Source organism: Myotis daubentonii, chromosome 9 (genome assembly GCF_963259705.1).
Source record: "Myotis daubentonii chromosome 9, mMyoDau2.1, whole genome shotgun sequence".
Classification (NCBI taxonomy): domain Eukaryota; kingdom Metazoa; phylum Chordata; class Mammalia; order Chiroptera; family Vespertilionidae; genus Myotis; species Myotis daubentonii.
The window spans coordinates 51,993,905-52,007,641 of NC_081848.1; the positions used below are offsets into that span (position 1 = coordinate 51,993,905).

The window sequence follows — 13,737 nt, forward strand, 5'->3', positions numbered from 1 at the left end:
TCACTGGGATTTAGCCTTAGTCACTGCGTCCACATCAGCTTTGTCTGCTTCTGCAAGGCGTTTTTGATGGCTCTCAAACAGGATATTGTCTTCCTTTCTTCGGGACCTCTGGGAAACATCATCCTTGGGATGATGCCGTGTTCACTTCCTGCAGCATCATCAGTAGCCAATCCTGCCTTTCCTCCCTGTACAGATTTTTATGCAGGTTATGCATAAGCTGTATTTCACCCACAGTTTTCCTCCTGTAGGGAACAGAAACAGAGAAGCCACTCCATCAGTCCTCCTCTTCCCATCATAAAGGCAGCCCTAAAAATCCAATCTCCAAGTCCTCGCCCTGCAGAATAAGAAACGGTACTAACTTCAGGGATCTCCCATCTGATTTTCCAAAAACACAGATTGCAAACAGGACGATCATTACTTTAACCATGTCATGTGCAGACATCATCTTCACTAAAAAGGTAAAGCAAAATGCAGGTATCTAAAAAATATTTTTAGTATTCCAAACTATAAAATTTAATTTAGCAGTTTATATTTATAACTATACAACTGTACACAGAGTGGTACAGCAACTAATTGCATTGGTTTTCATGAAGGACTTTTGGAATCAGCCTCTTTTTTAAAAAATATATTTTTATTGATTTCAGAAAGGAAGGGAGTGGAAGAGAGAGATAGAGACATTAATGATGAGAGAGAATCATTGATTGGTTGCCTCCTACACGCCTCCTACTGGGGGTTGAGCCCACAACCCAGGCATGTGCCCTTAACTGGATTCTAACCCAGGACCCTTCAGTCCCCAGGCTGACACTCTATCCACTGAGCCAAACCAGGTAGGGCCAACCTTTTTATTTTAGAGATACATTAGTATGTATTATATATACGCATAATTTGACTTAGAAATTAGACTGAATAATTTTACTTTATAGGTAAATTGTTTTTACTTTTTAGGGATCTTTTTGAGAGTTCTTGTGCAAGTTTTAATATATGAATTTTAAGCGACATGAGGAATGAAAATGCTTACTTTTTAGAATTCTACATTTTATGTTACTTATGACTAAGTGTTTATAATTTTCTTGGATAATGGCTAATTCTCTTAGGTAAATTAGTAACACTATTTATTTACTTAGAAAATTTCTTTATCATAAATCAACGTCATTTCAGGCACTGCAATAATAACCATAAATACCAAATTAATAGTCTCTGTGTTATAGATATTTTGACTAAATTAGTGCATACTTCTACCATTTAAAAATGTGTCAAAGTATTTAGAAATCATCTAATTAATTATAAGAATTTAGAGCTTTGGCTTCATATAAAATGCTTGTTTGTTTGTTTTTCTTCAGCTTCTTTTAAAACTATCCTGTCTGAGTATAATTGTTAGCACTTTCCTCTTTTGCTCATGAAGCTTTTCATCTCAAAATAGACTAGTCTAATCTTAATCTGCACTTCAGTAATTGCAGAGCCTATTGTTATAGAAGTGCCTTTTCTTAATACTTAATGTTCTCTTTTAACATACACATAGAGTCACTATGCACTCATATTTTAAAGGGAAATGGCTTTATTTATTTATTTTTGAAGTGGTGCATCATTTAGAAGTAGTATAAGAAATAGAGCAATATGAGGAGGCCAGGTCCGACCCAGCAAAGCCTGCGCGCTGCTGCATCTCCCCCCACCCCCTCACATCCATGTCTGATGTCCAGCCACCATCGACATCATGCCCAAGAGAAAAGCTGAAGGGGATGCTAAAGGAGATAAAGCCAAGGTGAAGGACGAACCATAGAGAAGATCTGCCAGGTTACCAGCTAAGCCTGCTCCTCCAAAGCCAGATCCCAAGCCTAAAAAGGCCCCTGCAAAGAAGGGAGAGAAGGTATGAAAAGGGAAAGAGAAAGCTGATGCTGGCAAAGATGGGAATAGCCCTGCAGAAAATGGAGATGCCAAGCAGACCAGGCACAGAAAGCTGAAGGTGCTGGAGGTGCCAAGAGAAGTGTGTGCATTTTTGATAGCTGTGTATTTCTGGTAACTGTACAGTTTGAAATACTATTTTTTATCAAGTTTTATAAAAATTCAGAATTTTGTTTTACCTTTTTTCTTTTAAGCTATGTTGTTAGCACACAGAACACTTCATTGTTATTTTGGGGGGAAGGACATAATGTACTACTAGAATGTCTCCAAAGCTGGACTGACATGGGGGAAAATTCCTTTCCCTTCTAGTTTTGAGAAACTTCCTCTTGGTTCCTGGGAGGAGGATCTTTTGATGTTGACACACATTAGCCATCTTGGGACAAACTCCTTATGGTGTGGAAAACTAAAATTCGTTTTTCTGTCCATTTCTCCCTCTCCACTTCAGCATAGACTTTGGCTCTCTTAAGCCCAGAGACCTAGTGGAACCTGACCCAAAAACGTTGCTTTCCAGTCGGTTGGGCAATCTGAGCTTTCCAGTGTCACCACTGAGATGGCCTCCCTCTAAAGAGCAGCAGTTCCTTTTTAGATTGTGGATCTACTGATATGCTCTGCCATTTTCACTTCATTTCCTGAAAGTCAGGGTCGGCTTGTGAAAAGTTGTTACACAACATGCTCAATTTGAAATGTCAACCCTCACTCTAAACTTTCCCTATTCAGAGCATCAGATGAAGACTTCACTGGGTTTTATGGTGGCTTTCTGATTTTGGTAATTCATTGAAGAAGGGAGTTTGAAAGCTGTTGTATACTGTTAATAATTGTCTGCTCATGTCCTGCCTGAAATACCATGATTGTTTATGAAAAGTATCTTTAATAAAGCTGGATGCATTTGGAAAAAAAAAAGTAGTATAAGAAATATGATCTACTACATTTATTTTCCTTGTGCAATATGAAGCATCCCTGTGCAATATAAAGCTATTGATGGAACAACAAATACATGTACTTCAATTTTGGTTTATGTTATTTTTAAAAAGGCACTGTAGCAAGAAGATGGGAGCATTGGTGTCTAATCTTAGCTCTATCACATTCACCTAGTGCAGCGGTTCTCTACCTGTGGGTCGCGATCCTTTTGGGGGTCGAACGACCCTTTCACAGGGGTCGCCTAAGACCATCGGAAAACACATATATAATTACATATTGTTTTTGTGATTAATCACTATGCTTTAATTATTTTCAATTTGTAACAATGAAAATACATCCTGCATATCAGATATTTACATTATGATTCATAACAGTAGCAAAATTACAGTTATGAAGTAGCAACGAAAGTAATTTTATGGTTGGGGGTCACCACAACATGAGGAACTGTATTAAAGGGTCGCGGCATTAGGAAGGTTGAGAACCACTGACCTAGTGGCTTCAGACATCTCTGCTTTGTTTCCTATTCTTAATAGAGACAAGCTTCTTACAAGAATGTCATGAAAAAGCTCAAAAATCAGGTGTAAAATACCCTTACAATTCATGTACAGTTTTCAGAATAGGAAATTAGAAAAAAACTATATTAAAGGGAATAAATACTCAGCAGTAAAACTGTTTCTCCAGCTCTAGTATACAACTTGAGTTCTCTGTGAGTCATAAAACAAACAGTTTGATAAGGATATTCTGCAGGAAAAAAATGCACTTTTTACTCAATTTAATAAATGTATATTGGTTATTTAAATCAGAATGATTTATTCCTCGTTAGTCTGTTTTATTTGAAAATATCAGTAAGATACCATTAAAGCATATGATGCCAAATTATAATTTTGTGTGTGTGATTTCAGATAAATTTAGGAAAAGCAAGGCCCCTCAAAAGACTTTCATCACAAGAATAAATGATTTCACTGTATTTTAGTAGCATAAATTTATTTTGTGTTGTGGCATTTTATATTAAACACTAGAGGCCCGGTGCACAAAAATTTGTGCACTTGGGGGGGGTCCCTCAGCCCGGCCTATGGCCTCTTGCAGTCTGGGACCCCTCGGAGGATGTCAACCTGCTGGCTTAGGCCCGCTCCCTGGGGGAACGGGCCCAAGCTTGCAGTCAGACATCCCTCTGGCAGCCCAGCAGCTCTCGGGGGATGTCCATTTGCCAGCAGGGAGCAGGCCTAAGCTGCAGTCAGACATCCTTAGTGCAGCTGGGGAGGCGGGAGAGGCTCCCACCACCACTGCTGTACTGGCAGCCATTAACCTGGCTTGTGGCTGAGCAGAGCTCCCCTGTGGGAGCACACTGACCACTAGGGGGAAGCTCCTGCATTGAGCGTCTGCCCCCTGGTGGTCAGTGTATGTCTTAGTGACCAGTTATTCCTAGTCGTTCTGCTGTTAGGGTCAGTTTGCATATTACCCTTTTATTATGTAGGATAGAGGCCTGGTTCATGGGTGGGGGCCGGCTGGTTTGCCCTGAAGGGTGTCCTGGATCAGGGTGGGGGTCCCGCTGGGGTGCCTGGCCAGCCTGGGTGAGGGGCTGATGGGTGTTTGCAGGATGGTCACACCCTTTCAGAAAGAGGGTCCTCACTGGGGTGCCTGGCCAGCCTGGGTGAGGGGCTGAGGGCCATGTTCAGGCTGGCCAAGCCCCCCCCCCCCACCCGGCGACAGAAGCTCCCAGCCTCTCCTTTTTTTTCTTTTTTCTTTTTAATTCTGGGATTTATTTGCTTTCTATAATTGAAACTTTGCTGCTTTGAGTGGAGCTCAGAGCCGCCGTGGCAAGGGTGAAGCTTGACTTTCTCCATTGCCAGGGACAACCCACTCCTGCTTGCTCCAGCTCCGTGGCCACGGCCGGCTGAAAGCAGGTATCTGGGGTGTATTTACCTTCTATAATTGAAACTTTGTTTCTTTGAGTGGAGTTCAGAGCTGCCATGGCAGACGGGAAGCTTGGCTTCCTCCATCATTGGGGCAACCAAGCCTCCTGCTTGCTCCAGCTTCGTGGCTGCGGCCGTTATATTGGTTGGGTTAATTTGCATATAGTCCCTCTGATTGGTTGGTGGGCGTGGCTTAAGGCATGGCGAAGGTACGGTCAATTTGCATGTTTGTCTTTTATTAGTGTAGATAACTCAAACCATCCTTTCACATTGTAACTTGAACAAACAGCATACTACTTGTAGAAAATTATACACATCAAATTATACCTAGATTATAACAATTATCTTATATGAAATTTAAAACAGAAAGTAAAGATTACTCACAACACAATGTCTTAGGACAATATATTTCAGGTATCTTGGCAGCTGGTGCTCTCTTAAAGTTGAGTAAACTTGAGGGAGCTGATGAATTCGATTGTAGACGCTTAAGTGTAACTTTTATATGTAGGTCTTCCTCTCAGCAAGAAAAGCTTTTTTTTTGTTACAGATGATATCACTCCCAATTCTCTGGATCACAAGTATAGGACAGAACAACAGACAACCCCATTGGGTGGTGGCCATTCTTCTTAAGATTTAGATCATTATATATTAACAGGAACACAGTATGGAGCTGGGAAAAAGAATTATGCAAGGATTTCTAACAAATATTACATTGCAGTTCTGAATTCTGACTGGGTTAATGAATTTGACATATTAAAAAAAACTGATATCAATGATATATGGTGAAGTCATCATTTTAAGTAAAACTTAAAACTTAAACTAAAACTTAAAACATTGAAAATAAAAACTGAAAAAAAGTATATGTTTATAACCATATTATTGATACAGTTATTATGAGAATTATAATGAATCATATTATGTTATTCTTACTTTACAAGCCATTTTCAAGTAATCCACATCAGTCCTTGTCATCCTTCAAAATAATAGATATAGTGCCTTTCTTAAAGGTGTTAAAAATATTTTGAGAAAATGCTCTTAGTATATAATGAATTGTAAGGGCTTCAAAGGTGAAATAATTTAAACCTTTATATAACTTACATTTTATTCATGCATTTAATTTGCAATAATAAAACATTTGGATATATGCACCCCTATGTTCATAGCAGCACAATTCACCATAGCTAAGATTTGGAAACAGCCTAAGTGCCCATCAGCAGATGAGTGGATTAGAAAACTGTGGTACATATACACAATGGAATACTATGCTGCGGTAAAAAAAAGGAACTCTTGCCTTTTGCAACAGCATGGATGGAACTGGAGAGCATTATGCTAAGTGAAATAAGCCAGTCAGAGAAAGATAAATACCACATGATCTCACTCATTTGTGGATTATAGAGAACAACATAGACTGATGAAAAGGGACAGACCCGCCGAAACCGGTTTGGCTCAGTGGATAGAGCGTTGGCCTGCGGACTGAAGGGTCCCAGGTTCGATTCCGGTCAGGGGCATGTACCTTGGTTGCGGGCACTTCCCCAGTGTGGGGTGTGCAGGAGGCGGCTGGTTGATGTTTCTCTCTCATTGATGTTTCTGACTCTCTATCCCTCTCCCTTCCTCTCTGTAAAAAATCAATAAAATATATTTTAAAAAAAAAAGAAAAGGGACAGACCCAAAGACTGAGAAACAGCGATCAGGCTATCAATCCCCAGAAGGAAAGTAGGGGAGGGCGGGGGTAAGGGGAAGAGATCAACCGAAGGACTTGTATACATGTATATAAGCCAAACCAATGGACATGGACAACAGGGGGATGGGAGCATGAGTTTGTGTGTGGGGGGGAGGTTGGGGGTTAATGGGGGGGATGAGGACACATTTGTAATACCTTAACTAATAAAAAAAAAACATTTGATACACACTAACTATATGAAGACTTTACATATACTATTCCACTGAGGTTTTGTAGCAATCCTTTCAATAAATACAATCATTAGCCCAATTTTCATGTGAGGACACTGAGGTTTGGAAAGTAAAGAAAATGGAATACAACAAAGGTTTTTATGACTCCAGAGTCATTTTTATTCTTACTACCTCAATTTCCCCCTAGAAACACATCAAAATTACAACTAAACTAAAAGTACAGATCAACCATCATTCAGAACTATCTGAAATCTAGCTGACTGGAAGTCCTCTAACTAGGGAATTAAGAAGAAGCCTCATTGAGACTGGAAGGAGGGGCAGTGACACAAAACCCGCGTGTGAGAGGGATATCTTGGTTGTGAAGCCCCCTCTTGAGGAGTGAGGGCTCATAGCCTCACATCAGGCCTCCCAAAACAGAGTTCCAGTACCAGGGAGAGAAGTCCCCATAACTTCTGGCTGTAAACACTTGTGGGGATTGTGGCTGCGTGAGACCATCTGGGCACAGGTCACATTTTAACTGCATATGTGGCTATGCATTGGACAGCACAGAACACAGAACATCTCCATCATCACAGACAGTTGTATTGGACAGTATTGACCTAAGTAGATCAGGGCTGTGTATTTTACACTCCTGATGTATCTTGTGCTTTTCTTTTGGAGCACTTATCAAAGTTATTAATGAATTAATGTCTGTCTTCCATACTAAATTATTGGCCCCATGAAGACAAGAACTGTGTCTATTTTGCTTGCTGGTATATGTCCAGTGCCTAATATAGTACACGGCAAGTCATGGACCCTAAATAGATATGTATCAAATGACAAATAAATAAAGTTATATTCTAAAACATACAAAAACTCTATTCCATGGAATTTGGGGTTCAGACTAGAAATATGATCAGAGGGATTGGGCATAGGCAAATACTTTTGCATTCAAGTTTCAAATCACTTTCTCCCTTGCTGAGTATTTCATTATCTTTCCTGAAATGAAGAGGACAAAAGTATCTAGCTACTAAGATTTGGGGACCTGGTACTTTGATCATATTACTGAAAGGATGATGTTCAATATATAATCATTTCACAATATATGTAAATCAAACCATCATGTTGTACACCTTTAACTTATATAGTGATGTATGTCTATTATTTTTCAATAAAACTGGAAATAAAACCATTTTATGTTGTTCTTCCTAGTCATGATCCATTTAAACATGTTGGTATTACCTATAACCAAAAAGATATTTTTTTTAAATATATTTTATTGATTTTTTACAGAGAGAAAGGGCGAGAGATAGAGAGTTAGAAACATCGATGAGAGAGAAACATCGATCAGCTGCCTCCTGCACATCTCCCACTGGGGATGTGCCCGCAACCCAGGTACATGCCCTTGACCGTAATCGAACCTGGGACCCTTGAGTCTGCAGGCCGTCGCTCTATCCACTGAGCCAAACCGGTTTCTGCCAAAAAGATATTTTTATAACAAATAAAAAATTCTTTACTTCACGTTTTTAGAACCATGATCATTAAATTTTATTTTGCATTGAAAGATGAGAGAGAGGTTAAAGAGTGCAATTTTATTCTTTTATAAATTATGCAATACATACTTTAAAAAGAATAAACAGCCAGGCTGGCACAGAAATAGGATAATTAAAAGACTCTTGAATAAAATTAAATCAAAGTAATCAATTAAATGATAGCTATCATGGCTAGCAATGGATTACATATAAAGTTTGGTAATATTAGAAATATTGGTACTTGGTAATCATAATAGAGGGTGGAAACATTAGCAGCATGTAATAGTGTTGCCCTAGACCTAGCGGCTGACTGGAGCAGTGCTCTGATAGATGTGTTTTCACTGGGATTTAGCCTTAGTTAATACGTCCACATCAGCTTTGTCTGTGTCTCCAAGGCTTTTTTGATGGCTCTCAACCAAGACATTATCTTCCTTTCTTTGGGGCCTCTGGGAAACATCATCCTTGGGAACTACAGATGCTTGGCGGGAAACAAAATTATACACATCCTGCAGCTTCTTCCGTAGCCACTCTGTCCTTTCCATCGCGTTCAGATGTTTACCCCGGTTATGCATAAGCTGTATTTCACTCACAGATCTCCTTCTGTAGGGCACAGAAACAGAGAAGCCACTCCATCAGTCCTCGTCTTCCCATCATAAAGCCAGCCCTAAAAATCCAATCCCCAAGTCCTCGCCATGCAGAACAAGAAACAGTACTTACTTCATGGGTTTCCCATCTGATTTTGCAAAAAAACAAATTGCAAACAGGACGATCATTACTTTAACCATGTCCTTTGCAGACATCATCTTCACTAAAAAGGAAAAGTAAAATGCAGGCATTTAAAAATATTTTTACTATTACACATTATGTAATTAACTTTAGCAGTTTACATTTATAACTACACAACTGTACACAGAGTGGTACAGCAACTAATTGCATTGGTTTTTATGCAGGACTTTTGTAATCAGCCTCTTTATTTTACAGATACATTAGTATGAATCATATATACACATAATTTGACGTACAAATTACACAGATTAGTTTAACTTTCTAGGTAAATTAGTTTTCCTTTTTAGGGATCTTTTTGAGAGTTCTGGTGCAAGTTTTAATATATGAATTTTAAGCGACATGAGGAATGAAAATGCTTACTTTTTAGAATTTCCTCCTACCTTTTATGCTGCTTATGACCAAGTGCTTATAATTTGCTTGGAAAATGGCTAATTCTCTTACTTAGGTAAATTATTAACACTGTTTATTTACTTAGAAAATTTCTTTTTCATAAGTCAACGTCATTTCAGGCACTGCAATAATAACCATAAATACCAAATTAAAAATCTCTGTGTTATAGATATTTTGACTAAATTAGTGCATACTTCTACCATTTAAAAATGTGTCAAAGTATTTAGAAATCATCTAATTAATTATAAGAATTTAGAGCTTTGGCTTCATATAAAATGCTTGTTTGTTTGTTTTTCTTCAGCTTCTTTTAAAACTATCCTGTCTGAGTATAATTGTTAGCACTTTCCTCTTTCGTTCATGAAGTTTTTCATTTCAAAATAGACTAGTCTTATCTTAATTTGCACTTCAGTAATTACAGAGCCTATTGTTATAGAAGTCCTTTTTCTTAATGCTTAATGTTCTCTTTTAACATACACATAGAGTCACTATGCACTCATATTTTAAAGGGAAATGGCTTTATTTATTTATTTTTGAAGTGGTGCATCATTTAGAAGTAGTATAAGAAATAGAGCAATATGAGGAGGCAAGATAGACCCAGGTCCCAGCAAAGCCTGTGCCCTGCTGCATTTCATCCCTCCCACCCCCGCCACCCCCTACCCTCGCCCCGCATCCCTTCTGATGTCCTGCCACCATCGCCATCATGCCCAAGAGAAAGGCTGAAGGGGATGCTAAAGGTGAAGGAGATAAAGCCAAGGTGAAGGACAAACCACAGAGAAGATCTGCCAGGTTATCAGCTAAACCTGCTCCTCCAAAGCCAGATCCCAAGCCTAAAAAGGCCCCTGCAAAGAAGGGAGAGAAGGTACCGAAAGGGAAAAGGGAAAGCTGATGCTGGCAAAGATGGGAATAGCCCTGCAGAAAATGGAGACGCCAAGCAGACCAGGCACAGAAAGCTGAAGGTGCTGGAGGTGCCAAGAGAATTATGTGCATTTTTGACAGCTGTGTATTTCTGGTGACTGTACAGTTTGAAATACTATTTTTTATCAAGTTTTATAAAAATGCAGAATTTTGTTTTATTTATTTTTTTTTTAAGCTATGTTGTTAGCACACAGAACACTTCATTGTTATTTTGGGGGAAGGACATAATGTACTACTAGAATGTCTCCAAAGCTGGACTGACATGGGGGAAAATACCTTTCCCTTCTAGTTTTGAGAAACTTCCTCTGGTTCCTGGCAGGAGGATCTCTTGATGTTGGCACACATTAGCCATCTTGGCACAAACACCTTGTCGTGTGGAAAACTAAAATTCGTTTTTCTGTCCATTTCTCCCTCTCCACTTCAGCATAGACTTTGGCTCTCTTAAGCCCAGAGACCTAGTGGAACCTGACCCAAAAACGTTGACTTCCAGTCGGTTTGGCAATCTGAGCTTTCCAGTGTCACCACTGAGATGGCCTCCCTCTAAAGAGCAGCAGTTCCTTTTTAGATTATGGATCTACTGATATGCTCTGCCATTTTCATTTCATTTCCTGAAAGTCAGGGTCGGCTTGTGAAAGTTGTTACACAACATGCTCAATGTGAAATGTCAACCCTCACTCTAAACTTTCCCTATTCAGAGCATCAGATGAAGACTTCACTGGGTTTTATGGTGGCTTTCTGATTTTGGTAGCTCACTGAAGAAGGGAGTTTGAAAGTTGTATACTGTTAATGATTGTCTGCCCATATCCTGCCTGAAATACCATGATTGTTTATGAAAAGTATCTTTAATAAAGCTGGATGCAGTTGGGGGCGGGGGGAAGAAGTAGTATAAGAAATATGATCTACTACATTTATTTTCACTGTGCGATATAATATAACGCTATTGGTGGAGCAACAAATACATATACCTCAATTTTGGTTTATGTTATTTTTAAAAAGGCACTGTAGGTAGAAGACGGGAGCATCGGTGTCTAATCTTAGCTCTATCACATTCACCTAGTGACGTCAGACATCTCTGCTTTGTTTCCTATTCCTAATAGAGACAAGCTTCTTACAAGAATGTCATTAAAAAGCTCAAAAATCAGCTTTTTACAATTCATGTACAGTTTTCAGAATAGAAAATTAGAAAAAAGTTTCATTAAAGAGAATAAATATTCAGTGGTAAAACTGTTTCTCCGCTCTCGTATATAACTTTAGTTCACCGTGAGTCATAAAACCAACAGTTTGATAAGGGTATTCTGCAAGAAAAATGGACTACTAACTCAATTTAATAAACATATATTGGTTATTTAAATCAGAATGATTTATTCCTCATTAGTCAGCTTTATTTGAAAATTTCAGTAAGATACCATTAAAGCATATGATGCCAAATTATAATTTTTTGTGGGCAATTTCAGATAAATTAAGAAAAAGCAAGGCCCCTCAAAAGACTTTCATCACAAGAATAAATGATTTCAGAGTATTTTAGTAGCATAAATTTATTTTGTGTCGTGGCATTTTATATTAAACATAACTCAAACCCTCCTTTCACATTGTAACTTGAACAAACAGCATACTACTTGTAGAAAATTATACACATCAAATAATACCTAGATTATAACAAATATCTTATATGAGATTTAAAACAGAAAGTAAAGATTACTCACCACACAATGTCTTAGGACAATATCTTTCAGGTATATTAGCAGCTGGTGCTCTCTTAAAGTTGACTAAACTTGAGAAAGCTGATGAATTGGATTGTAGACGCTTAAGGGTGACTTTTATATATAGGTGTTCTTCTCACCAAGAGTAGCTCTTTTATTGTTACAGATGTCATCACTCCCAATTCTCTTGATCGCAACTATAGGACCAGAACAACAGATACCCCCATTGGGCGGTGCCCATTCCTCTTAAGATTTAGATCATTAGATATTAACAGAAAAACAGTAGGTGGCTGGGAAAAAGAATTATGCAAAGATTTCTAACAAATATTAAATTGCAATTCTGAATTCTCACTGGGTTAATGAATTTGTATTATACAAAAAACTGATTTCAATTATTTATGGTGAAGTCATCATTTTAAGTAAAACATCATCACTGAAAATAGAAACTGAAAATAAGTATATGTTTATAACCATATTTTTGATACAGTTATTATGAGGATTATAATGAATCCTATTATGTTATTCTTATTTACAAGCCATTTTCAACTAATCCACATCAATCCTGTACATCTTTTAAAAAAATAGATATTGTGCTTTTCTTAGAGGTGTTAAAAATATTTTGAGAAAATGCTCTTAGTATATAATGAACTTTAAGCGCTTCATTTTTATTCTTACTCCCTCACTTTCCCCCTAGAAACTAACAGATCTCCCTTCTTTGAACTCCAGTCTTCTTGACTTTCATTTGCCTCGCCCTTTGCAGCTGCTTTGCTCACGTCTGGATTCTTGTGTTCCCCACCTGATGATGGAAGACCTGCTCCAAAACCTAATGGAGGCATAATGCTGCCACCTATCCTATTTCAAATGTGGCCACACCATGTCTCCATGTATTCCATCAAGGCCCTTTGAATGCCCTTGGTGTACCTAGGATTCATTTAAGCAACTTATCCCTCAGCTAAAGTCTCAGAATGGGATCAGTTCTCTTAGCTCTGGTCCTATCCAGGCTTCATGTTATCCCTTTTTCTCCTAACCATTGCCAAGGTGTGACTTAGACCATGTAAAGAGCCAGTCCAAGCTTGAATAGTACCCGAATGAGAGAGATCTGTTAGTCCTGCTCTGGGGAGTCCTCTACAGTAGACAAATATCACTTAATTTCAGAAGTGTCAGAGACAGACTGCAATGTGTCTGCAGATAGGAACCAGGTTGATAAAAATGTTGGAAAACATGACGTGAGAGGCTGTGGAGTGAAACGGAAAGGAAAGGAAAGGAAAGGAAAGGAAAGGAAAGGAGAGGAGAGGAGAGGAGAGGAGAGGAGAGGAGAGGAGAGGAGAGGAGAGGAGAGGAGAGGAGAGGAGAGGAGAGGAGAGGGGAGGGGAGGGGAGGGGAGGGGAGGGGAGGGGAGGGGAGGGGAGGGGAGGGGAGGGGAGGGGAGGGGAGGGGGGAGGGGAGAGAAAGCTTGGAGTGACTATATAGCTGTTTTTCATTTTTTATGGAGTAACCATAACAAAGAAGGTATACTTTCTGTGGTTTAAGACGAAAGGACTGACTTCAATTGTTAACGAATACAAGGAGGTAGATTTGCGCTAAAACTTGGATAATATCATTGTTAAAATAAGGAATCAAGTACCTTCTAAATAGTGAGTTCTCTCATCACTGGAAATGTTCAAGTAGAGACTAGGTAAGCATTTATCGGTGAGATTAGTATAGAGATTCATACATGACAGGATTGATCAAATGACCACGAGGTCTCTTTTGAAGGTAAAAATCTATTGATTTGATCTTTTTAAAGACCTCTTC

The 13,737-nt window shown here is 38.8% G+C and overlaps 1 protein-coding gene and 3 pseudogenes across 1 annotated transcript; 2 read left to right on the top strand and 2 right to left on the bottom strand.

Moving 5' to 3' along the window:
- Positions 1-445, bottom strand: LOC132242212 (parathyroid hormone-like; annotated as a pseudogene).
- A 1,266-nt stretch (positions 446-1,711) lies between these two features.
- LOC132240985 (non-histone chromosomal protein HMG-17-like) lies at positions 1,712-2,869 on the top strand (annotated as a pseudogene).
- A 5,621-nt stretch (positions 2,870-8,490) lies between these two features.
- Positions 8,491-8,960, bottom strand: LOC132242214 (parathyroid hormone-like). The gene is made up of 2 exons (XM_059711123.1): positions 8,870-8,960; positions 8,491-8,752 (listed from the first exon to the last, which is right to left on the bottom strand). The coding sequence occupies exons 1-2, from the start codon at positions 8,953-8,955 to the stop codon at positions 8,491-8,493; spliced, it is 348 nt and encodes a 115-aa protein (XP_059567106.1). The 5' UTR covers positions 8,956-8,960.
- Positions 8,961-10,008: 1,048 nt separating this feature from the next.
- LOC132242213 (non-histone chromosomal protein HMG-17-like) lies at positions 10,009-11,100 on the top strand (annotated as a pseudogene).
- The last annotated feature ends 2,637 nt before the right edge of the window (positions 11,101-13,737 follow it).

Coding starts and splice junctions, on each gene's coding strand:
- LOC132242214 (XM_059711123.1), bottom strand. CDS start 8,955: ATGATGTCTGCAAAGGACATGGTTAAAGTAATGATCGTCCTGTTTGCA. Junction 8,753..8,869: donor TCAGATGGGAAACCCATGAA/GTAAGTACTGTT, acceptor TGTGCCCTACAG/AAGGAGATCTGTGAGTGAAA.